General features: G+C 40.4%; 2 protein-coding genes across 2 annotated transcripts; both read right to left on the reverse strand.

Annotated features, from left to right (window-relative positions):
• Positions 1 to 983: 983 nt before the first annotated feature.
• LOC121329387 (cytidine deaminase-like) lies at positions 984 to 8,777 on the reverse strand. Its single transcript, XM_041274969.1, has 4 exons — positions 8,320 to 8,777; positions 3,305 to 3,416; positions 2,647 to 2,704; positions 984 to 1,396 (listed from the first exon to the last, which is right to left on the reverse strand). The coding sequence occupies exons 1-4, from the start codon at positions 8,537 to 8,539 to the stop codon at positions 1,256 to 1,258; spliced, it is 531 nt and encodes a 176-aa protein (XP_041130903.1). The 5' UTR covers positions 8,540 to 8,777; the 3' UTR covers positions 984 to 1,255.
• Positions 8,778 to 14,062: 5,285 nt separating this feature from the next.
• Positions 14,063 to 26,486, reverse strand: LOC121328475 (trypsin). Its single transcript, XM_041273158.1, has 6 exons — positions 26,460 to 26,486; positions 25,950 to 26,023; positions 24,385 to 24,535; positions 22,605 to 22,746; positions 19,412 to 19,672; positions 14,063 to 15,695 (listed from the first exon to the last, which is right to left on the reverse strand). Exons 2-6 carry the CDS (start codon positions 26,002 to 26,004, stop codon positions 15,546 to 15,548), a joined length of 759 nt encoding a protein of 252 aa, XP_041129092.1. The 5' UTR covers positions 26,005 to 26,023; positions 26,460 to 26,486; the 3' UTR covers positions 14,063 to 15,545.
• Positions 26,487 to 26,508: the final 22 nt, after the last annotated feature.

The following is a 26,508-nucleotide window of genomic DNA, read 5'->3' on the forward strand; positions in this document are numbered from 1 at the left end:
AGACACATGGCAAATGACATTTAATAGAGAAAAGTGTAAGGTACTGCACGCAGGAAATAAAAATGTACATTATAAATATCATATGGGAGATATTGAAATTGGAGAAGGAATCTATGAAAAAGACCTAGGAGTTTTTGTTGACTCAGAAATGTCTTCATCTAGACAATGTGGGGAAGCTATAAAAAAGGCTAACAAGATGCTCGGATACATTGTGAAAAGTGTTTGAATTTAAATCAAGGGAAGTAATGTTAAAACTTTACAATGCACTAGTAAGACCTCATCTTGAATATTGTGTTCAGTTCTGGTCACCTCGCTATAAAAAAGATATTGCTGCTCTAGAAAGAGTGCAAAGAAGAGCGACCAGAATTATTCCGGGCTTAAAAGGCATGTCATATGCAGACAGGCTAAAAGAATTGAATCTGTTCAGTCTTGAACAAAGAAGACTACGTGGCGACCTAATTCAAGCATTCAAAATTCTAAAAGGTATTGACAGTGTCGACCCAAGGGACTTTTTCAGCCTGAAAAAAGAAACAAGGACCAGGGGTCACAAATGGAGTTTAGAAAAAGGGGCATTCAGAACAGAAAATAGGAGACACTTTTTTACACAGAGAATTGTGAGGGTCTGGAATCAACTCCCCAGTAATGTTGTTGAAGCTGACACCCTGGGATCCTTCAAGAAGCTGCTTGATGAGATTTTGGGATCAATAAGCTACTAACAACCAAACGAGCAAGATGGGCCGAATGGCCTCCTCTCGTTTGTAAACTTTCTTATGTTCTTATGAGTGTTGCATCTGGCGCTCCTTCAGGTTCGGGAAGTCTCCTTGTTGCGTTATAGCGGCCCCTACTGGCCAAACACGCGGTGAGCTAAAGCACACAGTCTGGCCTGCTGTGGACCTTCTCGCCCTTTCCATTAACAACACATTTAAAATAATTCTTCACCAAATTAAAGTCTATTTAATTTTGAAAACAAAACAGTGTTCATCTATTTTTTCACAAAATATATATTTTTCTTTAACTTAAAATGTACTGAACTGGAAAATACAATGCTAAATAGCTTCATACTATCATTGGTGGAACTGGACATATTTCAAACGAAAACATACAAAAACTGCCATAATCCAATAATGTGTTCTACTGTTGTTATTACCAAGGTATCATCTTTTTTCTCCCATATATTTAAATTATTGGCAATACTTCAATATTGTGAACATGATAGAAAATATAGAGAACAATACAGGGCTGCAATGACTTGGTGTTAGTACCCATTGTGAACACTGAACACTTTCTTCTTCCTCAGGTCTTCAGGTCCAAAAGACATGGGTAAGAGTTCATCCACGGTCATTTTCAAATAGGACCCATCGGGTCTAGAGAGGAAAACATCCCATTCAGTCCCAAACTGCAAAACAGAAATGTGGTAAGCACTCACTTCATAAAAATCCTTTTTTAATCATATTTTTAGGGCACTTTTGAGTCTATTATCTATTAACAGCTAGTTACTAATATACTGTATTATTACACGTGTTATTTGTTAATGGCTAGTTTTATATATATATATATATATATATATATATATATATATATATATATATATATATATAATATTATATATTATATATACAAAATACAACATCTTTCAGCCATTGTGCCATCACTTAATAATGGAACGGCAAATAAAGCACAGCTGAGAAGTGATTAATGACACCTGTTCTGAAACCACTGTTTGCTGATGAAACGCTTCACACAGACACTCAAGCTTCAGAAAGTTGGCTTTCAGTGGACTGCATTGATTGTGACAATGACCCAGCAGTAGCGTGCTCTTTGGTCTCTTGCTTAAATAATAACTAACCTATTAACTAACAGAAAAGGCCAGCTACAAGTAACAGCAAAAACAGACCACTACTTTTTATCAAGACAATCATATCATTGAAATGGGGCTACATGTATTACAAGATAAACTTTTATATTTGTCTTTATTTGTTTATAATTGGTTACTATATATTAAAGTGTCAGTTGCTTCTTTTACATCAGGCTGCTGTTGAGCTTGTCTGCAGAAGCTCTCTTCATTCCACTGAAATCCTTCAGAAGCACCCAGTCTACATGTGTACAGACAGGGAGAGCACAAGATGCGTCCAGACAGGGAGAGCTGAAGATGCGTGCAGACAGGGAGCGCTGAAGATGCGTGCAGACAGGGAGCGCTGAAGATGGGTGCAGACAGGGAGCGCTGAAGATGCGTGCAGACAGGGAGCGCTGAAGATGCGTGCAGACAGGGAGAGCTGAAGATGCGTGCAGACAGGGAGAGCTGAAGATGCGTGCAGACAGGGAGAGCTGAAGATGCGTACAGACAGGGAGCGCTGAAGATGCGTACAGACAGGGAGAGCTGAATGGAATAGAATGGAATGAGGGAGGCTGTCCCGTTCTGGCTCTTCAGATTCTCAGACAAGCTCAAAGCAGCTCAAACTCAAACCACATGGACTGATACAGAAATATTAAACTGCGGCTTCCTTGCCCCAACACTTCACTCTTTACTGAATTCAAACATAAAAAACAAGCAAAACAAAAGCTGGGGAACCAGGGCGGATTGTGCTAAAAGTAAGAGAGTGTAAAACACTGGTAACAAAAAAACAACAAAACCTGCTGTCACTCTACCTCTCTCATGACTTGTCTGCAAGCTCCACAAGGAGAGATAAACTGGTCTTCTAAATCACTGGAAAATATGAAGCACACAATCAAATAGGGAAGCAAAGTCCAGGATGACACTTGCTAAAAGGACACAGAACATAGCAAATGCAAGATACAGCTGGTGTGTTTGAGAGATCTTGTTCTCACATGGGAGGCATTTCTCTGTAAAATACAAATACAATGCAAGTATATTCCCTTCATCTAGAAAATAAAGCCAGTTGATCTTAACCAATGAAATTGAAATGCTGCAGCTGTTCAGATCACTCCAGGGCTTTTGTGCAACATTACAGCATTACAACATTACGGAATTAAAACATTACAACATTACAGGATTACAACATTACAGAATTAGAACATTATAGCATTACAACATTACAGCATTACAGCATTATATTACAGCATTACAACATTAGAACATTACAACATTTGAACATTACAGCTTTACAGTATTACAGCATTAGAACATTAGAACATTACAGCATTAGAACATTACAGCATTACAACATTACATTACAGCATTACAACATTACAGCATTACTTCATTCGATTCAAAATTCAGTAAAAGCAGGTTTGGAGATCTCAGGCCTGCCCCTGTTTACACCAGTGATAGACCTCGGTGCCCTACCTTGCAATGGCGATGGCTCTGAAGTTCATGTGCCCTTCTGAAACGGCTTTTTGAATTGCTGTCCTTTCAGCACAGACTCCCAAGTTGTAACAAGCGTTTTCAACATTGCATCCTGAAGAACAGCAAACAAAATCATCTTACTACAGTAATAAGACACAATGGGCCATATCTTCAAGGCGTTTACGCCACTCTTTAATTACCTCCTGTTTTTTGACAGTGGTGAAACACTTGTTCATTTTACAAAACTAGAACCATACAACTGAGTTATAGATTTCAGTTCTATTTAAAAATAAATATTTGACCTTTTGTAACATTTACATGATTTTTTCTCCTTTCAAAAAGATTGGAGGTAACACTTTGAAGACATATCATACAATCTCAATAAAGTTTCATCACAATTGGATAAAATGGATAAATGGTTCACACACAGTAGTAAAGTGTTTCTACAGATGGACAGATAGACAGAGAGGAAAGGGTGCCTTTATATACCATCAGGCACTTAATAAGCACCTGGACCTAGCATCATGGCCCGCCATCATTTGTCGTGATCACAGAGGTTTTAGATTGTACCCTGACGCCCCCAATTAAAATGAGGGAGTGGTTGTTCAGTATTTGTTATTAGCCTATTTGTTTGTTTTTGGGTCTCTCGCTATATCGCTGCCCTCCATATATAGCAGATCTGTACTGGACCCCGACACCCGCGATATGTATCGAGTGAGCGGTGTATATAGAACTTGCGGCGTTATGCTGCCATCTAGAGGTTATGATTGGAATTAAACCATTGGCTTGAGTGAAGCAGGGCAGAATACATTTGGTTATTGTGATTAAAATCAGGACCGTTTCACACTGCATATTTTCAACCCGTGCCAAACACAGCGTCGGAAGTAACCATAGAACATGAATTTCATTTCTCTGTGTGCTTTACTGCAAGTTTTTATTTATTTATTTTTTATTATTATTACCTTGCAAAAAAGGGCTCGTGTACAACAAGCTCGGAGGAGGTGCTGGCAGCGTGTGCTCCGTGCAAGACGTGACAATTCCAGGTTACTACGACAACAATCACAATCCCGTATGCTATTTTCAAGTTTATTTTTTGTTCCATTCAGCTGCCGCTGGAAATTTTCATTTGCTAAAGACTGAGAGGCTGAGCAACTCCCGGACCTCATCATCGCTCCATAGCACTCTTACCATTTTTATTTACAACTGCGCCCGGATCTGCGAACCATGCCCACTGACGTTAGTTTTCGGCTCCTGTCATGCGCGTTTTCAGCTAGAGCGCTTCGTCCTGGGTTGAAACTGGCAATGTGAAAGAGCTTGCTGTTCAACCCGGGTCGCCGCGGGTCCGAATGGCTAGTGTGAAAAGCCCTTATGTAGAACATTTGCGTATTCTTTTAGATTTGGATAATGAAAATATACGGTACGTGTTTTAGAGCAGTTAGTCATGTATATAAGTAAGTTAACGCAGTATTTAGATGTCACAATTCAACGAGTTGAACGAGCCCTCGCAGGTTGTGAAAGCGCAGCAACAGGAAGCCAGAAGATTGCAGCACTGAGGCACAGAGCTCACAGTGCCGGATGAAGCTGCCTGGTCACCATGGCAACTAACCACTCCCCACTCACTCAATGAGGGCATTGCTGTGGTAACCATGGCCTGTGAGGCAGTGTTGCCAGGTCCATGGTTTTCCCGCAGAATTGGGCTACTTTAAAAAGTAACACCTTGTAACAAGTAACAGGTGAAAATAACATGTTGCGCATGACCATGCGACTGGACAGGAGAGACGGACGAGTGTGTTAATTGACGGTGAAAAGTAGACATTTTAAGAAACGGTACAAATATCCAAACCACTATAAAAAGCAGGGAAAGTAAAGAAGTTTAAGAAAGGTAAAGAACCGAGATGCCACTGGGTTAGTGGGCTAAATACAGAAAAAAAAATACTGCAAAGACTGGGAGAAAGAAAAAGAGTTAAAAGAGTGGATTAGCGGTGTGCCTGCCGATGACTCAGAGCAGCGTGTAGGTACTCTAAATGTGAAGCCCGAGCACATGACAGCGATCTGTTAGCTCACTGTAAGACAGAGAAACACACTAGAAACGCGGCTCCATTTTCAAATGCAAGAAGATTATTTGACATGGGATTTAAGAACAAGGTTGACAATTCCGTTAAAATATGTAAGTTGAAGCTGGCAGCCCATATACAATATCCAACAACTTGAGTAACTTCCCGTTCTCAGCCCAACTGTTGTAGTCAGTTACAAAAAGCCACAGCTGGCAAATTTATAATTTTTGCCACTATACAATGGAGATCTTGGCAAACTTGAACAGCAATGGCGAGCTTTAAACAACGTACACTGGGTGCACACTGAAGAAGACAGCCTAATTGAAGAGTTCTGGGTTGAAGTGGCGAAACACACCGATGCAGCTGGTGATAAAGATTTCACTGAACTTGGTCTTTTTGCCTTATCTCTTTTAGCCCTACCATGTGGCAATGCATCAGTGGAACAAGCTTTTTCACAAATGGCCCTAATCAAAACCAAGCTCTGAAACCGAATGCAAGAGAAATTGTTGGAAAACATTCTTAGGGTCAGAGCATATATGCAGTGTAATAAGATGTGCTGCAACCAACGTGAGCCATCCAGAGCAATGCTGCCACTGTTTACAGGCGACATCTATGAAGCAAATAACGCAGAAGATGGTGCCGACTCAGAGGAGCTTTTTTAAAACTAAAACATATATAAGAAAAAAACCCAACAAAGTAAAAATGTTTTATTTTGTACATACTTTTTTTTTTTTTTTTTTTTTTACATTTTTTCTTTGTACGTATTTGAAATTGACTTTAGATACACCTGTATGATGATAACAACTAGCCCTTGCACGCGAAGATTGAAGGTAAGAATTAAAAATGTTTTGATGTGTTATATTTTTTAATGCATGGGGCATACTTTCAATTAACTTTTTTCTGTTTATTTAAAAAAAGGCAAGCTGTTGGCTCTGTTTTGTGCAATTTGTTAAGGTGCATTTAATTGATGTGGATGTGTAATTGATGTAATTAATGTGATCATCTAGTTAGATTGGTGGTATAACTTTAAAAGATTGAACTGTTTTCTTGTTTGGGAAACAGTAGCAGCATTAAAGGAATCGCACTGTAATCCGGTTGCTGGTGTGAATGTTGATTGTGCCTTCAGAGTTTCGTATTATTTTTGTATTTTTTAATGACGTGTGGATGAGCTGTGCTGGGGCCTGTCATTTTTATCACATGTGTACTAGATATCTTTTCTTACAAAAAAATTTGATTTTTTATGCATAGGGCTACATGTTAATAGCAATAAGCTTGGTTTCTGTTAAAAAAAAAAAAAATATTGGGCTAGTTTCGAAGTGACTTTGGGCTATAAACACTAGAAATCTGGCAACCCTGCTGTGAGGCTCCGTGGAAAAGTTGCAGGACAACAGCGTCGGAGCATGTTGTGACCAGTCAAAATCACGAGCCGCCACTGGTTAAAATTGAGTTTGTAATGGGCTGGATAGGTCTTTTAAACCCTTGAACGTAGCTGATGGAAATCCAGGGCAGGATCTTCTGATGGAACGATAATTGTGCTGGCTCTGGGAGCGGGGGCCAGGAGTAAAGAGACATTCATCAGACAAAGCTTTGTGGTAGATCTAAATTGAGCTAATCTGACAACGGGAATGTCGATGTCTTTTCGAAGGAGCTTTAAAGTTTAGCGGAGGCCAGTCTTTCTGGTAAAGACGCGGTCAAGTTGAGTAATGAAGCTGCTGTTTGCACGGCGCTGTTGCTGGCTGGAGACTGGATGGAGCAGGAAAGACTAACGTTGGAGCGCCTGGAGATGAATGAAGAAGCTGAATGATGATAAGAAGAATAACCTGCGCAGGTAGGAAAATAATTGATATTATCTTGGCAGCGCTGCACAGAAAAGTGGCCTGCAGTGAAAGGAGCGAGGCAGCGAAGTTCAGATAGCGAAGACGTTACGCTGAAGCACGAAATGACGGCGTGAGAGTTTACTAACTTGACACTAGACAACAAAGCTGCAAGTGATCGGGATTTAAATAGATAATAATTGATAGGAAATTAGAGACCCCCAGCTCCACGCCCCGGAACTGTGCTAGCTAACATTTCAGCTTATTTAATTTGATTTTTTTTTTAAACGATACAAGCAAATTCTCACACTACTTGGTTTGATTGAATGAGTACACAACAAGCTTCAGTATTAATTTCAATAAAGAACAACGACACATTTTAATGAAAATAAATATTGTAGCTTTCTGTCTGCTTCACAAAAGTAAAACCGGTCTGGTTCTCATTTGCATTTTTTCAATGACTAGAATTTAATTTACAGAGAATAAAAACAAACGAAGCTAAAAACTACCTAGTTAAATCTAATTAAACATTCTCCACAAACTGCCCAGCGTCTTCTGTTATAGCCAAACCGTTTAGATATTAACACAGTGCGGACCATGTTTGCATAGGGTGCGTATTATTATTATATTATTATTATTACTATTATTATTATTATTATTATTATTATGAATGCACATTTTTCTTTCTTTTTTGCTCTGCTGTTGCTTTTAATTTATTTTTTCTGCACATACTACTTCATGATGTATGTGACTGTGACATCTAACAGTAGTGACAATACTCTTTCAAATAAACGAGTTAGGGGGTTGAATGTGAGGTCCTTATGAACAGTATTGTTGTCATTGCTTGCGCCCCGGCACCTCTTCTGTACAAATTAAGCACTGACCTGCTAACCCAGCAGGCACAGTCTCGTTGAAGACGTATTTTGACTGAGTTGAATGTTTTTGATGCAAAGGCATGATGACTGCACACGAACGGCATTGAAATGCTATATTGCTATACTAATACATTTTATTTTATAAATTCATCTAAGTGAATAATGGGTTACACAATGTAATATGAATTTGATTGCATGTTAACTTTATTAAATAAAGTTATGCTCTCTTATTGTTTGATTCTCAAATGTAATTACTTTTTTTTTTTCCTCACCTACGAAAACGTTCCCCTCTTTCGTCATCAGAGCAGCGCCGACACGGAATTTACTGTAGGGACAATAAGCGAATTCCTTCGCCCGCAGGCTCTGGAGAAGCAGGATTTCGATCACGTCCTTCTCTGCCGTGAAAGACTTGGTGCTGCCAGACTCCAGCGATACCACACGGCTGCCACCTGTCACTGTCGCAACTGAGACGTCTTCGGGGATTAACGCCATATTGGTGTTTGCCTGCGGGGTCTCCCGGTTAATGAATTAATAATATAAACTGTTTAGCGGAGACTGCTTAGTCAAACATGCACCGTCTGCTAGACATTGCCAGTTTCATGACGGTTTCTAGAATGGAGTGTGGGGGCGGTGACAGCTTTAATTATTGGTAGGCTACTGTCGATACAGTAACTACACAGCTAGTGTTGCACAATATAAAACAGGCAGCTACTGTTATGCAATTACTTGGACTTTTCCCCGAATCTAGCCTATGGAAGTCTCTGCTAGGGTGGGGTTTGTTTGTGTTGCAGTTTCATCATGAGAAGGTCCGGTTCAATAACAGACACGGCCCGTCTGCTCTCCAGCAGTGAAGGTTAAATGCCTAACAGCCAGTAACACATTTCAGCTGCTGTTCAGCAAAGGTAATGGGTTACATTATAAGGGAAGAGTGGGCAGGGTAGCTACAAAGCAGCGGATTGGTGTTTTAAGAGGCGTTTCTGTCTGAAATCTACAGTTTGTGATAGTTGTTGTTATTATAAAACAGCGTGAATACACCATGTTTTGTGTGTTTATGTTGTACATTTAGTTTTAAATAATTATAGAATAGGCATATTTTCTTTTACCATCCAATTTTTAAATGTTAACAGTTGGGCTAGCTGTAAATTGCTAATAATTAGTCCAGTCGGGGAAATAGTTAAAAGTATTTGAAAAGATTACCTGAAATGAGGTCCAATACGGTCTTCTCTCCTCCACTTGCACAATTCTTTTCTAGAGCAGAGTGAATTGTTTTATTTGAACTCCCTGCAGCAATGTCTTTGTTTTAAGTCTATAAGAAACACAGCAGCCCCACTTCATTATGTCACAGTCTCTGGTAAATGCGTAGCACATTCTTCTATTTGGGTTATATCCAGTAATATCACACAGCATGTTATCATCATGTGTCATTTGTTACTTTAAGGACTCACTGGAACCAAACTAAATGGCCAATAGCAATAACAGTGAGAAATGCCATATACAAACACTGACTGGAATTGAGATTACACTGGAAACTGAGGGTTGAAAAGGTAACAGACAGAGGGCAACACTGCCTCTAGATCAGGGTTTCCCAATCCTGGTCCTGGGGACCCAATGGACCTTAATATCAAAAGTGCTTTCCGACAGTCCGAAACTCGCTGTCTCCATCTGTTTTAACTCGACTCTTATCCAGAGCATTGTTTCCATCATAAAATGAAACCTTTTCTCAGGATTTCAATCAAGGTGGGATTGAAAGGTAGTAAAGTGGAAAAAAACGAAGAGAATATATATATTGAATAGAACACAATAGTAAAGCAAGTACATTAGGACAAAGAGAAAACAGTAAAAGTTACAGAGCTCCTATTTTAGTGTAGCCTAATTTTTAACTATTATTATTTATTTATTACTAGACGCCCTTATCCAGGGAGACTTACAGTTGTATAAAATATGACATTACAGATAACAGCAGTTATACAGTACAATAAAGTCAGTAGTAAGTAAAAGCAAAATCAAATAAGAGAAAATAAATACAATAAATAATTCAATTTGAGAGACATTTCAAGAGCAGTGTGACATGATGTGAGTTGGGGGGGGGGGCTGAGCCATATCTGCTCACAATGGAGTTGTTTAGAGCAGCTACGTTCATTCATATGAACATATACTGTAGTAAATGATTTTTTTTGGCACTGCAGCTACACTATCCCTTTCATTCTGTAAAATCACAGCACTCTTTAGCAGCACATTGGGCTCCATCACCAAAGTAGTCTGAGTCACTGCCCCCTCATCAGAACGTTTTTAGACACAGCCTGTTTGAAATAGCTTTCCATCTATATTGGGACTCTTTGAAACAGGCAGAACCACTTTAGACGGAAAATACTCAATCCGACCACATCAACCTTTTAAATTTTTGCACGGAGGGTATGTTAATTAGGTACCCACTTAATTTGCATAACATTCCTCATGCTGTCAGAATTAGGGTACTCATCCTTCCTGGACTTTTTTGATTTTTGGAACACAAACAGTCAAAGTTAAAATCCCCCCACAAAAGCCCTCCCTGGTGGTCAGAAAAGCTTCAAGGCAACTGTGTCTGCTGATTTTCATTCCAACGGAGTTCTCAGTTACTTAACTAAACCCTTCATTGAACTGAAAATTTGCTTAATTTGACCCTTTTACTTGTTTTCAGCTCTTAAACAGTTGCAGAGTTCAAGTGAGCTGTAACCTTTTATAAGCAACTTGAACTCGGCAACTGTTTAAGATCTGAAACAATTAAAAAGGTCTAATTAAGCAAATGATCAGTTCATTTAAGTGTCTAGTTAAGTAATTGAGAGCTCAGTTGGAATGAAAACCAGCAGACACAGGGGGTCCCCAGGACCAGGATTGGAAACCCTGCTCTAGAGCAGTGGTTCTCAACCCTGGTCCTGGGGGAACACTGCCCTGCTGTTTATTCTTCCAGCCAAGCACTCAATTACATAATTGAACCCTTAATGGAACTAACTGGCCTAATTTGAGTTTTTTAATTATTTTAAACAGATGGAGATTTCACTTTAGGTATACAATTGTATAATGAACAAATTCTTAATCTTTTTATAAGCTACTCTATTTAAAAAGCTCAGATTAGGCAAATTATTAGTTCAGTTAAGGGTTCAGTTATGTAATTGAGTGCTTGGTTGGAACAGAAACCAGCAGGGAAGTGTTCCCCCAGGACCAGGGTTGAGAACCACTGCTCCAGAAGATGAAATGTGCAGTCCATGTCTGTTTATGAACTGTGATGTCAGAGGGCAATTGTGCTTCCACTATTGACAGCTGAGTGACATCAGAAGGCAAAAGTTATTACTTCTGACCTTTAGAGTTACTATTGGCCAGTTTGTGGTCATGTGACACCATATTGACCTATAGGGCTAAACGTTTCAATCTAAAGCAGGGGTTTCCAACCCTGGTCCTGGAGAGCTACTGTGGCTGCTGGTTTTTGTTTCAACCAATCTCTGTTACTTAGTTGAACCAATTATTGGTGTAATTAGTCAAGATGAACACTGTGTTCCAGAGTTTTAGCCTATAAAACCTGCTGGATAGGGGCTCTGCAGGACCAGGGTTGGAGACCCCTGATCTAAAGGTTCAAAAATTAACTATTTTTGTGGAAGAATGCTTTTAAATACTTTATTTAAATTGAATGTAAATTAACATAATGGGGGTTCAAGTTCTTTTGCATTAGTGGAGGTGTTATATTTAGTCAAATGTTTATCCATGATAACCAAATGAATATTTTAAGATTTCAAAAGTTAAGCGCTGGTTTTGCACCTCTGTGTGGGTAACCTCAACTCTTCCGACTTCATGCCTCAAAGGACATTTTAAAATGTTATTTGCATTTATTTTTCTGAATTGATTACATGTAGTGGCAAGGTTTAATCACGAGTCTTGGCATTATAAACCTACTAAAATACCTTTTATCAGAAGTAGTAAATGACGGATGGATTCACAGACCCCAATAAGCATTAGTCTTGGACTACAGTAACTCGCCTGCAGTAACATTAGTGTCCATGATTCGTGTGAATCCGGTCTGGGAAACCAGATGATTCATTTGCAGTTCTAAGCAGTCATTTGATTTAGATTTGAACTAAAAACACCCGGTACAGTAATTCACATGCTTGTGAATGTGTTTCTACCTGCCATACGCTCATGACTGGAATCCATTGTCTCTGCTACTTTGCAGACTGCGTTCTCAAACTCTCCCATTATAAAAGTAGTTGTTATTGTTCTTTGTATAGCATGATGATGTAGACATTCTAAAATAAATAACAAATAGGCTGTAGAATTACAAGAAAACAGTTGTTGACATTCCCAGGGCTGCAGATCTTTTCTTGTAATTTAATGAGTATATAAAACACACCGCTAAGGATTGATTGAATGTAACGTACTTACAGCAATTTGAGATTGTCCAGTCCCTGGACAGTGAAGGCAAGGTGTTTTGGCAACAACACCATTTAAATCTTACCTGTTTTGCATATTCATTAGCTATGGAGGTCTGAAGTGTGCTGTTGTGTGTTGTAGTGAACATGCATATTCATTTTGATCTGCTACTTCATTAAGTTCTCAGTTTCCATGTTTTAGTCTCAGTGAATCTGTTACACTGGCATACTCTGGATCAGTTCGCCTCAAACATGTTCCTGTCTGAAAGCATGTCACAGCACAAGGGAAGCAGCTGGTTGTTTAATGACAGGATAGAAGTTTTTGAAGGGGAGGGACAATGGCCCCCTCCAGGAGAAATGACCATTAATATGCAATGTGAAAGCAGGGCCTGCAGCATACTTCTTTACTCCAGTGCAGTCACAGATAGTACGTTTGAAAATACAAATATATCAAAACTCCACACATGAGACCTAAATAAGATGCCAAAGTGCACAGGTATTGATGAAATTGATTTGTTTGCTCCCATTGCTTTAAAAAGGCAGACAGAATGCTTGGTTATCATGGCAAACGAGGTACATAATGTACTGGTGAGACCGCTGTGGCCCTGGAGAGAGTCCAGCGAAAGGCAACCAGACTAATCCCAGAAGTAATGAGCCAGGAACTGAATCCATATAGAAAGAAGAATTAAGGAGGACTTGATTGAAGTCTTTAAAATGTTAAAAGAAATTGACAAACCCTAGCTATTACTTTAAGAGCAGCCCAGAAACCAGGACCAGAGGATACAGTTAGAAAGTAGAGATAGATACTTCTTCTCAAAGAGAGTGGTGAGGGGATGGAATGGGTTACCTAGTCATGTTGTTGAAGGAGACAGTTCTTCACACAGAGAGTGGTGAGGGTGTGGAATGGGTTACCTAGTCATGTTGTTGAAGGAGATACTTCTTCAGACAGAGAGTGGTCAGGGGGTAGAATGGGTTACATAGTCATGATGTTGAAAGATACACTTCTTCATACAGAGAGTGGTGAAGGGATGGAATAGGTTACCTAGTATTGTTGTTGAAAGACACTCTTCACACAGAGAGTGGTGAGGGGATGGAATGGGTTACCTAGTCATGTTGTTGAAGGAGACTCTTCTTCGCACAGAGAGTGGGGAGGGGATGGAATGGGTTACCTAGTCATGTTGTTGAAGGAGACTCTTCTTCGCACAGAGAGTGGGGAGGGGATGGAATGGGTTACCTAGTCATGTTGTTGAAGGACACACTTCTTCACACAGAGAAAGGTGAGGGGATACTCAATCATTGGGCTCTTTCGAGACTCAACTTGTCAGTTTTGAAATCAATCAGCTACTCTGAACCATTGGAGAATAGATAACCTTTACAGCCTCCTCTAATGTGTAAATGTTCTTCTGTTATCATGTAGGGCTGTATTGTGTATTAAAGACTTTTTCATTATGTTATCGTGTAGGGCTGTAGCATGTGTTAAAGACTTCTTCATTATGTTATCATGTATGGCTGTAGCTTGCATTGAAGATTCCTTCATTATGTTATCATGTCTGTAGTCTGTACCATATGAAGGCAAAGATATTGAAGACAACACACAATGACAAGTACAGTATGCAGGGTTATTTAAAAGGTACAAGGTATCACTACAGACCTAGGAACATACGTTAACGACTACCTTCACTACTGAATAGAAACAAAGGTAAAGGTACACTTTTAATATTACTATGTATTGATTATTTCAGCCACTTCCCACAGGTTTATATTTGAAGACATGTTTTCCAAACACCGTTGGTCAACTATAGAGCCATCAGATCAATACAAAGGTGAGACTTTGCAGCTGATTATACATACATTATACAGAGCCATGCATTCTGAACCAAATCTGTAGAGAAGAATTAAGAAGTTAAAATCCATCTAATGGCTCTTATCAGTGGAACTTTACAGACATCTATTGGCCTTCTACTGGCTTTAAGGTTTAAGCCAAAACATTTTCAACTTGAAACATCTCATAGGGGCCCCATCAGCACATCACAGTGGACCTACTAGTGGAACATGTCTACCAACCTGGAATACATTTACAGCAATGGGTGTGCAGTTATGCCCTTATAAGAGTAAAGAGTGGTTACAGCATAGCAAAGCACAATGAAGACACGGTAAAGCACAGGGTAGCCTGGGAAATCAGTGGGGACTGTGGTAAAGCACAGATACCACGATTACCCATGGGAAAGCCATGCTATACCCTGGTAAACCTCTATCAGGGAAGTCAGGTTCCTGAATACTGCAGAATTGTGTGTACCACTAGAGGGCACTGTTCCAGAATTAGCAATGGGGACTGCCTGCAGATGAGTTATAGATGTAGCTTAATAACGCAACCCATTAAAATGTTAACATATTACCAATCCTGGCCCTTTACTTACTTAATATAAAAATGCCCCTAAGAGATTTATTCTATTGAGCTGATGCATATATGTTCTATTCGATTGAGCTGATGCATATGAAGCTGCTACGCTGGGAGGCTAAATCTCTCTACAGTGTTTCCTTTATAATCTTCATGTGCATGTAAATGTGACAGCTCGCTTCACTTGGTGAAATGTGTAAAATGTACTTGGAGATTTTGACTTGTGTCTATTGAGAATAGTGTGTTCATGTAATAACCTACACATGTCTCGTTCTTTAAGTAGTAATGTCCTTTAAATGTCCACCCAAAAAATGATACACCCAGCATTATTATACACTTTCATCATATGTATACAACATTCCATCAATTCAGACTGATGAATACTGCAGAACTACTTGGGAAGGGCTGCCTTTGCTCCTCATTGAAAAATGGGCTCATGCAAAGGTCTCGTCCAGGCTTTCTGCATTGAGTTATTAACATTCCTGATTTACATGTACATTTATCTGAAGACATTTCTCTGTTCGGGGAGACGGAGTTAAATAAGCAAGGGGTTTGAGTGGGGAGCCAGTAATGCTGCTGTATTCATGTGCCAGCTGGGAGGGTTGTGTACATGATTGAGATTACATTGTAAGACATTAAAAACACTCTAATTAGATCTGCAATGGGACGTCACACAGGTGCACTTGGGATTAGGCTGTCTTGCTCAGTAGTTTGCTATTACTAGTTGTATCCATGGCACATAGTTGGCCACCTTTGTGTAAACCCCAGGGAAGTGTGCATTGGCACAGCTTATTCCCCAGGAAACAATGCCTTGAATTACACCATCGCAGATCAACGGTCCCCCAGAGTCCCCCTGTCAAACAAAAAAAAAAAACATTTTCAATTCATCTGCAAATGACAGTGATGTGTGCCGTCACACTGAGCTGTTTTTATTGCAGTATGGCGCTCTACAGTAGATGACAGTGATGTGTGCCGTCACACTGAGCTGTTCTTATTGCAGTATGGAGCTCTACAGTAGATGACAGTGATGTGTGCCGTCACACTGAGCTGTTCTTATTGCAGTATGGAGCTCTACAGTAGATGTCAGTGATGTGTGCCGTCACACTGAGCTGTTTTTATTGCAGTATGGAGCTCTACAGTAGATGTCAGTGATGTGTGCCGTCACACTGAGCTGTTCTTATTGCAGTATGGCGCTCTACAGTAGATGTCAGTGATGTGTGCCGTCACACTGAGCTGTTCTTATTGCAGTATAGCTCTACAGTAGATGTCAGTGATGTGTGCCGTCACACTGAGCTGTTCTTATTGCAGTATGGAGCTCTACAGTAGATGTCAGTGATGTGTGCCGTCACACTGAGCTGTTCTTATTGCAGTATGGAGCTCTACAGTAGATGTCAGTGATGTGTGCCGTCACACTGAGCTGTTCTTATTGCAGTGTGGAGCTCTACAGTAGATGTCAGTGATGTGTGCCGTCACACTGAGCTGTTCTTATTGCAGTGTGGAGCTCTACAGTAGATGTCAGTGATGTGTGCCGTCACACTGAGCTGTTCTTATTGCAGTGTGGAGCTCTACAGTAGATGTCAGTGATGTGTGCCGTCACACTGAGCTGTTCTTATTGCAGTATGGAGCTCTACAGTAGATGCAGTGATGTGTACCGTCACACTGAGCTGTTCTTATTGCTGGAGCTCTACAGTAGATGTCAGTGATGTGTGCCGTCACACTGAGCTGTTCTTATTGCAGTGTGGAGCTCTACAGTAGATGTCAGTGATGTGTGCCGTCACACTGAGCTGTTCTTATTGCAGTATGGAGCTCTACAGTAGATGTCAGTGATGTGTGCCGTCACACTGAGCTGTTCTTATTGCAGTATGGAGCTCTACAGTAGATGTCAGTGATGTGTGCCGTCACACTGAGCTGTTCTTATTGCAGTGTGGCGCTCTACAGTAGATGTCAGTGGTGTGTGCAGTCACACTGAGCTGTTCTTATTGCAGTTGGAGCTCTACAGTAGATGTCAGTGATGTGTGCCGTCACACTGAGCTGTTCTTATTGCAGTATGGAGCTCTACAGTAGATGTCAGTGATGTGTGCCGTCACACTGAGCTGTTCTTATTGCAGTATGGCGCTCTACAGTAGATGTCAGTGATGTGTGCCGTCACACTGAGCTGTTCTTATTGCAGTATGGAGCTCTACAGTAGATGCAGTGATGTGTGTCACACTGAGCTGTTCTTATTGCAGTAGCTCTACAGTAGTCAGTGATGTGTGCCGTCACACTGAGCTGTTCTTATTTGGAGCTCTACAGTAGATGCAGTCACACTGAGCTGTTCTTATTGCAGTATGGAGCTCTACAGTAGATGTCAGTGATGTGTGCCGTCACACTGAGCTGTTCTTATTGCAGTATGGAGCTCTACAGTAGATGTCAGTGATGTGTGCCGTCACACTGAGCTGTTCTTATTGCAGTATGGAGCTCTACAGTAGATGTCAGTGATGTGTGCCGTCACACTGAGCTGTTCATTGCTGGAGCTCTACAGTAGATGTCAGTGATGTGTGTCACACTGAGCTGTTCTTATTGCAGTATGGGCTCTACAGTAGATGCAGTGGTGTGTGCCGTCACACTGAGCTGTTCTTATTGCAGATGCTCTACAGTAGATGTCAGTGGTGTGTGCCGTCACACTGAGCTGTTCTTATTGCAGTTGGAGCTCTACAGTAGATGCATGTGTGTCACACTGAGCTGTTCTTATTGCAGTGGAGCTCTACAGTAGATGTCAGTGATGTGTGCCGTCACACTGAGCTGTTCTTATTGCAGTTGCTCTACAGTAGATGTCAGTGGTGTGTGTCACACTGAGCTGTTCTTATTGCAGTGTGGAGCTCTACAGTAGATGTCAGTGATGTGTGCAGTCACACTGAGCTGTTCTTATTGCAGTGTGGAGCTCTACAGTAGATGTCAGTGGTGTGTGCCGTCACACTGAGCTGTTCTTATTTGGAGCTCTACAGTAGATGTCAGTGGTGTGTGTCACACTGAGCTGTTCTATTGCAGTGGAGCTCTACAGTAGATCAGTGATGTGTGCCGTCACACTGAGCTGTTCTTATTGCATTGGAGCTCTACAGTAGATGTCAGTGATGTGGTCACACTGAGCTGTTCTATTGCAGTAGCTCTACAGTAGATGTCAGTGATGTGTGCCGTCACACTGAGCTGTTCTTATTGCAGTGTGGAGCTCTACAGTAGATGCAGTCACACTGAGCTGTTCTTATTGCAGTATGGAGCTCTACAGTAGATGTCAGTGGTGTGTGCAGTCACACTGAGCTGTTCTTATTGCAGTGTGGAGCTCTACAGTAGATGTCAGTGGTGTGTGCCGTCACACTGAGCTGTTCTTATTGCAGTGTGGAGCTCTACAGTAGATGTCAGTGATGTGTGCCGTCACACTGAGCTGTTCTTATTGCAGTGTGGAGCTCTACAGTAGATGTCAGTGATGTGTGCCGTCACACTGAGCTGTTCTTATTGCAGTGTGGAGCTCTACAGTAGATGTCAGTGATGTGTGCCGTCACACTGAGCTGTTCTTATTGCAGTATGGAGCTCTACAGTAGATGACAGTGATGTGTGCCGTCACACTGAGCTGTTCTTATTGCAGTATGGAGCTCTACAGTAGATGACAGTGATGTGTGCCGTCACACTGAGCTGTTCTGATTGCAGTGTGGAGCTCTACAGTAGATGTCAGTGGTGTGTGCCGTCACACTGAGCTGTTCTGATTGCAGTATGGCGCTCTACAGTAGATGTCAGTGATGTGTGCCGTCACACTGAGCTGTTCTGATTGCAGTATGGAGCTCTACAGTAGATGCCAGTGATGTGTGCCGTCACACTGAGCTGTTCTTATTGCAGTATGGAGCTCTACAGTAGATGACAGTGATGTGTGCCGTCACACTGAGCTGTTCTTATTGCAGTATGGAGCTCTACAGTAGATGTCAGTGGTGTGTGCAGTCACACTGAGCTGTTCTTAAAAAGACATCTGGTACTACACAAGTTCACAGTTTGCTTGCCTTTCCTTCTCAGTCTGTTACTGCTTTACAGCAGTGACTTCTGGGTAAAAGCATGTCACTGGCTGAAAAGCATGTCAGTCGATAGGCAAAGCAGGCGATTGGTTATTGACAGGAAAATGCCAGTGAAGGATTGGGGACAATTCCACCTACCAGGAAGTGATTCTTTTAAAACTGCACATTTGAGAGCTATAAGGAGTAGCAGTGCATAGATGAGGAATGAATGGCACTATTCGGGTATCTACAACAATGTCAAACCCAGTGCAGCACTTACTGCACAGAGAGCCATCCTAACCCTGGAACAATCGCACAAGATTGGTGCAAAAGCAAGGCACTTATTGTGTTCACAATGCAGAGTGTGAAAGACAGACAGGTGCTCAGTTCTTTGAATGAGCGGCCTAAAAACAAATACAATGACTTATGAAGCTACTACTTCTTACTGCCTTTAGGAATGTAAATACAGAGTCTCATGCTGTGAAGGGTTTAAAGCACACAGGCTTGTGTAGAAACAACAAAACACTTTAGACCAATAATACTCACAACTTACTTGACATGAGTCTTTTCCTCCAGTGTACAATCCAGCACAGACCATGTTATCTGTGATTCTCCCAAAGTACATGATATTACAGGTGCCAGAAGATATCACAGAGACCTGGACTGCTCTGAGGTCATCAGACAGGGTGTAGCTGTAGACATAGGTCACGCCCCATCCACTCACTGTACACACAGTGCCTGGAGGGATGTAATTGTAATACTCGGGAAGGGGGGCTGTTTGAACATAGGCATTGAGATGAGCGGGCTGTTCAAGCTGAAAATTCAAATAACAAACACTTTCATCAGTCCAAGAATGAACAAATAAACAGCTAGGAGGGTGTCTTAACTGAATCACAGCATGTAGAAAACCACCCCAATCAGCTCTGCTGTAAAATAGCTTTTATTGCAGTGAAAATATTTAATTCAATCTGTACTCCTTTGTAACCTACTCTTCCCTTACCTTTCATTTCACAAAAGTGGCTGGTGAGATAACTATGGTTCATTTCAAGATTAATCACACACATTTGTTATTGAAATTATGATATATTATTTGTAAGTATACCATCTTTAGCCACCAGAGGGCAGGCTAAGACAAGAATAGTACAGAAGGTCTGAGTATATTTAGGCTTAAACATAAGAAAGTTTACAAACGAGAGGAGGCCATTCGGCCCATCTTGCTCGTTTGGTTGTTAGTAGCTTATTGATCCCAGAATCTCATCAAGCAGCTTCTTGAAGGATCCCAGGGTGTCAGCTTCTACAACATTACTGGGGAGTTGGTTCCAGACCCTCACATTTCTCTGTGTAAAAAAAAAAGCCTCCTATTTTCTGTTCTGAATGCCCCTTTGTCTAATCTCCATTTGTGACCCCTGGTCCCTGTTTCTTTTTTCAGGTCGAAAAAGTCCCTTGGGTCGACATTGTCAATACCTTTTAGTATTTTGAATGCTTGAATCAGGTCGCCGCGAGGTCTTCTTTGTTCAAGACTGAATAGATTCAATTATTTTAGCTTGTCTGCTTATAACATGCCTCTTAAACCTGGAATAATAATTCTGATTGCTCTTCTTTGCACTCCTTCTAGAGCAGTAATATCCTTTTTGTAGTGAGGTGACCAGAACTGAACACAATATTCTAGATGAGGTCTTACTAGTGCATTGTACAGTTTTAACATTATTTCCCTTGATTTAAATTCAGCACTTTTCACAATATATCCAAGCATCTTGTTGGCCTTTTTTATAGCTTCCCCACATTGTCTAGATCAAGACATTTCTGAGTCAATATAAACTCCTAGGTCTTTTTCATAGATTTTTTCTTAAATTTCAGTATTTCCCATATGGTATTTATAATGCACATTTTTATTTCCTGCGTGCAGTACCTTACACTTTTCTCTATTAAATGTCATTTGCCATGTGTCTGTCCAGTTCTGAATCTTGTCTAGATCATTTTGAATGACATTTGCTGCTGCAGCATTGTTTGACACTCCTCCTATTTCTGTGTCGTCTGCGAATTTAATAAGCTTGCTTACTATACCAGAATCTAAGTCATTAATGTAGATTAGGAATAATAGAGGACCTAATACTGATCAGGGCCTAATACTAATTACATACATTATCTTCTATACATTGTACTAGTTATATACACACTACATACATGTTCAGAGAGTGCTGTGGTTATTTAACTCAAAACACTTTTCAATATTCTGTTTCACCTTCAAGGCTATAACAGAACTATAACACAGATATGTCATCATTTATAACCTATTACTGTTGCAAGCATTCGCAGGGCCATGCGTATAGAAGCACGCTTTCAAGAAGAATTCAATTGCAGAACCCTTAGAAAAGTTTACCATAGTAAAAGTAAAGTGTAATAAAGCACAGTGAGGGAAAGCATAGCAAAGCAATGTAAAAAGCAGTGAGGCATAGTAAAGCATAGCAAAGCAATGTAAAGAGCAGTGAGGCATGGTAAAGCATAGCAAAGCAATGTAAAGAGCGATGAGGCATGGTAAAGCATAGCAAAGCAATGTAAAGAGCAGTGAGGCATGGTAAAGCATAACAAAGCAATGTAAAGAGCAGTGAGGCATGGTAAAGCATAGCAAAGCAATGTAAAGAGCAGTGAGGCATGGTAAAGCATAGCAAAGCAATGTAAAGAGCAGTGAGGCATGGTAAAGCATAGCAAAGCAATGTAAAGAGCAGTGAGGCATGGTAAAGCATAGCAAAGCAATGTAAAGAGCAGTGAGGCATAGTAAAGCATAGCAAAGCAATGTAAAGAACAGTGAGGCATAGTAAAGCACATGCAAAGCAATAAAGAGCAGTGAGGCATTGGTAAAGCTAGCAAAGCAATGTAAAGAGCAGTGAGGCGTAAAGCATAGCAAAGCAATGTAAAGAGCATGAGGCATAGTAAAGCATAGCAAAGCAATGTCCGAGCCATGGGCATGGTAAAGCATAGCAAAGCAATGTAAAGAGCAGTGAGGCATGGTAAAGCATAGCAAAGCAATGTAAAGAGCAGTGAGGCATGGTAAAGCATAGCAAAGCAATGTAAAGAGCAGTGAGGCATGGTAAAGCATAGCAAAGCAATGTAAAGAGCAGTGAGGCATGGTAAAGCATAGCAAAGCAATGTAAAGAGCAGTGAGGCATGGTAAAGCATAGCAAAGCAATGTAAAGAGCAGTGAGGCATGGTAAAGCATAGCAAAGCAATGTAAAGAGCAGTGAGGCATGGTAAAGCATAGCAAAGCAATGTAAAGAGCAGTGAGGCATGGTAAAGCATAGCAAAGCAATGTAAAGAGCAGTGAGGCATGGTAAAGCATAGCAAAGCAATGTAAAGAGCAGTGAGGCATGGTAAAGCATAGCAAAGCAATGTAAAGAGCAGTGAGGCATGGTAAAGCATAGCAAAGCAATGTAAAGAGCAGTGAGGCATGGTAAAGGTAAAGCATAGCAAAGCAATGTAAAGAGCAGTGAGGCATGGTAAAGCATAGCAAAGCAATGTAAAGAGCAGTGAGGCATAGTAAAGCATAGCAAAGCAATGTAAAGAGCAGTGAGGCATGGTAAAGCATAGCAAAGCAATGTAAAGAGCAGTGAGGCATGGTAAAGCGTGTAAACAAGGGTACATCATGGTTAATGCACAGTAATACCATGGTAAACTTGCATAAGGGAATGGAAACAAAAAAGGTGTTTTTTCCTGTAAAACAACGGTTGTGGGACTGACCCATTACTTGCCTTCAGCAGCATGATGTCACCGTTGAATGTGGACGGGTTGTAGTAGTTATAAACAATGGTTCTAGAAACATTGAACACCTGCTCAAAGCCCTCATTCTCTGTCAAGGAATGTTCACTCAGAACGACACTGAGGTATCTGGCCCTGCAGAAACACAGCACATATAAGCACTATTTCATAGTTTGTAAAAGATAAAACACTTGCAGACAAAAGTAAAGGCATCCTGTACTTAATATTGTGTAAGATCATTAAAAAAAAACACATTAAATACAATAATTTAGTGAACATTAGCCACTAAGTAACATGACAAAGACCAAAACACACATAATTTCAAATAATCTTTATACTGTAACTAAGAAACGTACCAATATTTTTTCATGACAAAAGTATTGGTACTGTTACATTAAAAGTCTGTAAAATATGTTATAGAACTAATAGAAATATACATTCATTGATTGAAAACCATTACACCGTAATTAAGCTGCATTATAAAGTCAATAGCCAGAAAAGTGGTAATTAATTCCAACATCTATTGAAGAAAAACATATTGGCAACACTGCAGGTGGTCAAGACACATGAGTTGGATTCATGTTTGAGAAAAGCACTTTCTAGCAAACAACAGCAAAGGAAATGACTACAGAACAGAATCAAAGAAATATGGAATACCAAAATCCACACTCAGAGCAATAATGAACCACAGGACACATTCAACTGAAATGCTTGAAGTGGATCCAAAGAAAAGTACTGGTACAGCAGGTAGGAGAATTGTCCGAGCAGCTAAAAAAAAAAGATTGACAGCCAAGGACTTAAAGAAAGATTCAGAAGCATCAGGCATTATATTGTGTGACAGGGCGAGGAGCCCTGTACATTTATTTATTTTTAGAACGGGTTTCCCCTCCGCCCCTGTGCAGTTTATTTTGTGTTTGTATTATGATTTATTTATTGTATATTTATTTATTGTGTGCATATATACAAAGCATTGTGTGTTTTATTTTGTATTCATTTATTTAAATGTGTTGTGGCAGAGGCCAGGCTAGCAGTTGTCACCCTCTGTTAGTAATTAATGAATTCATGCAGATTGTGGACGAGGGGTAATAAAATAATTACCAGCTAGTTACACCCCTCGGCCACGGTATATGAGCCTGCAGCTCTCGGCATTCGGGGTGGGTGTTCAGAGGAGGAACGGGAAAGCGAGAAGAAAGAGTAATTTAACGAGGCAAAAGAATAGGAACAGTGGCAGCAATCTGCCCAGCCTGACCGGTTATATTTTGTGTTTGTGATTTGTTTTGTTTACAGCTTTTCTTTTGTCCTCAGTGAGCAAGTCTTCTGGTTTAAATATTTCTTTTATTTTTGAATTTTAATAAATGGTGCTCCACGCACATTTGCCCTGCACTACTGCCTTTGTTTTCTTCCTGCATGTGGCCTGACGTCTCCACTTACGCCGTCCTGTCACACAGTGCATCAAAGAACTGTAGAAAGGCACCTGAACAAACAAGAGTTGTACTGTATGCAAGCAGACCTTTCTGCATAAAATTAACTAAATATGCCAAGAAACATGAACAGGGATCTGAAACACCTGAGCATTTTCTGGTCCAATGAGACTGAAAATAACTTTTCCTCAAATGCCCTGTATAGTATATAAACCCCCCCCACATCACTGAACAGACTTGTGAACTCTCATCACCAAACACAGACTTATGAACTCCCCATCAATGAACAGACTTGTGCAATTACAATTGCAATGACAATATCAATAAAAGTTAAGCAAAGTGTTAAACTCACGGCCGCAGACAGTGGGCTGCAGACAGGACCCACTGGGGGTGAATAAGGGTCCCACCACAGTAATGGGAGGATCGGAACTGGATGGAAGCCTGGTACTTGATAGAGTAGGGAGTGACCTCATACCCCCCAATGATCTTCTGGTCACAGAATCCTAAACAAACCGGGGCAAGGAAACTGTCACATCAGCAACTCATTTTTTCAGTTCCTGGAACAAGGTTAGACATTTGAATTATGGAATCATTAACCAATAATAAAAACTGTGATGTAGTTTGTTGAAATTGTGTTCTCCTCTTGTGCGTTGTGAGCTGCAGGTTTCCTATAAACTCATCGTCCCCTGTAGTAAGTGAGTTGGCAAACGCCTGAAGTCAGCTTTTCAAAGTGAATTCTGTTTCTACCGGTACATGAACACAACAAACAAACAAACAAACAAACAGTGGCCTGCAGTGCTCAAGTTTGATCAGAGGAAGACAGAGAGAAATTCTTACAAGGAGCAGAACACAACTACAATAAGTGACAATTCAGTTACAAACAACCTCGGAGAAGCTGATGAAACACAAGATATGTGAAATTCGGTTAGTCACATTTTAAATAATAATAAATCATCATAATAATAAATTCAGTATGGAGTGGGCAATTGATCCACAGTGGAAAATACAGCAATTGAAAAGTATGATTCAGATCCAATTTGCATTTAGAAACACTAATATACTCTAATATCCTGCAGTAATATTTGACAAGAATACACATATATTACAAAACAAGCAGCATTGCTTTTCTTTAAATGCACACAGAACAAATATTAACACAGGAACTTGCGGATTACTCTAATATGTTTGTGATAACGAATAAAGAGATAATCACACAGAACATGACAGCATTGTTCATTCTAAATGCAAGTAGTAGGTAGCGTCACAATTAATTTTCACTGCGAGTGGAAAGTCTGTGTTCAGGTGCTTTCACCGGAGTTCAGGAGCTGTTCCACTCGCCTGCCTTGAAATGAAATGACAGCTACCATGTCTGGGGCGACAAGTTTAAAAAAAGCACTAATGTTTTAACAGACACTGCTGAATCTAACGCTAGCCAGTGTTCAGACACAGCTGAATCTAGCGCTAGCCCGTGTTCAGACACCGCTGGATCTAGCTCTAGCCCGTGTTCAGACACCGCTGGATCTAGCTCTAGCCCGTGTTCAGACACCGCTGGATCTAGAGTTAGCCAGTGTTCAGACACCGCTGGATCTAGCGCTAGCCCGTGTTCAGACACCGCTGGATCTAGCTCTAGCCCGTGTTCAGACACCGCTGGATCTAGAGTTAGCCAGTGTTCAGACACTGCTGGATCTAGCGCTAGCCTGTGTTCAGACACCGCTGGATCTAGCGCTAGCCCGTGTTTAGAGACCGTTGATACCATTTCCTTTTGTTTTGTAGCACAAAACTAATGTAAAGACAGTTTGGCTAAGCTACCAATGTTACATCTGTGACAGGCTCCTGAACTCACTGCAAAGGTGAAGAAAAGAAAGAAGAAAATGAATTGAGCACACTGAGCTACATACTATGCAAGGATAACATTACCTCTTAAAACAAACAACAGCAGCAGAACCTTTACATGCACGTAGAGTACACCCATGTTTAATTCTCATCTGCAACTGAAAAAACAAAACATGTCAAAATGTAATTGATTTTTTCTTGAGATCTTTTTTTTTACATCCTGTAAACTTAAGCAAAAACATTCATCAAGTTATTTATTATAAAATCTCTGCTTCAAATCAGAATTGTAACGATCATCAAGTTATTTATTATAAAATCTCCTCTTCAAATCAGAATTGTAATGATCATCAAGTTATAAAATATCTGCTTCAATTCAGAATTCTAAGGTTAAACTATAACACACTAAGTCAAACAGACATGTTTTAGCTCGTGTCTTTTTCAGTGTACTGTTATGTGTAGTTTTACCAGATAACAAAAGCCGGATTTTTAAATACCTTTAGAAAATACAAACAATATGATAAACAATCTACCTAAAGTTATGCAGTTTAAACAATATTAAACAGATAACGGTTGTGTGTTTAATCCAGTCCTCACCTCTCCCTTCACTGCCTTGGACGATTCTCAAACTGCAGTACCTGGGGTT

The sequence above is a fragment of the Polyodon spathula genome, chromosome 16, assembly GCF_017654505.1.
Source record: "Polyodon spathula isolate WHYD16114869_AA chromosome 16, ASM1765450v1, whole genome shotgun sequence".
NCBI classification, from domain to species: Eukaryota; Metazoa; Chordata; class Actinopteri; order Acipenseriformes; family Polyodontidae; genus Polyodon; species Polyodon spathula.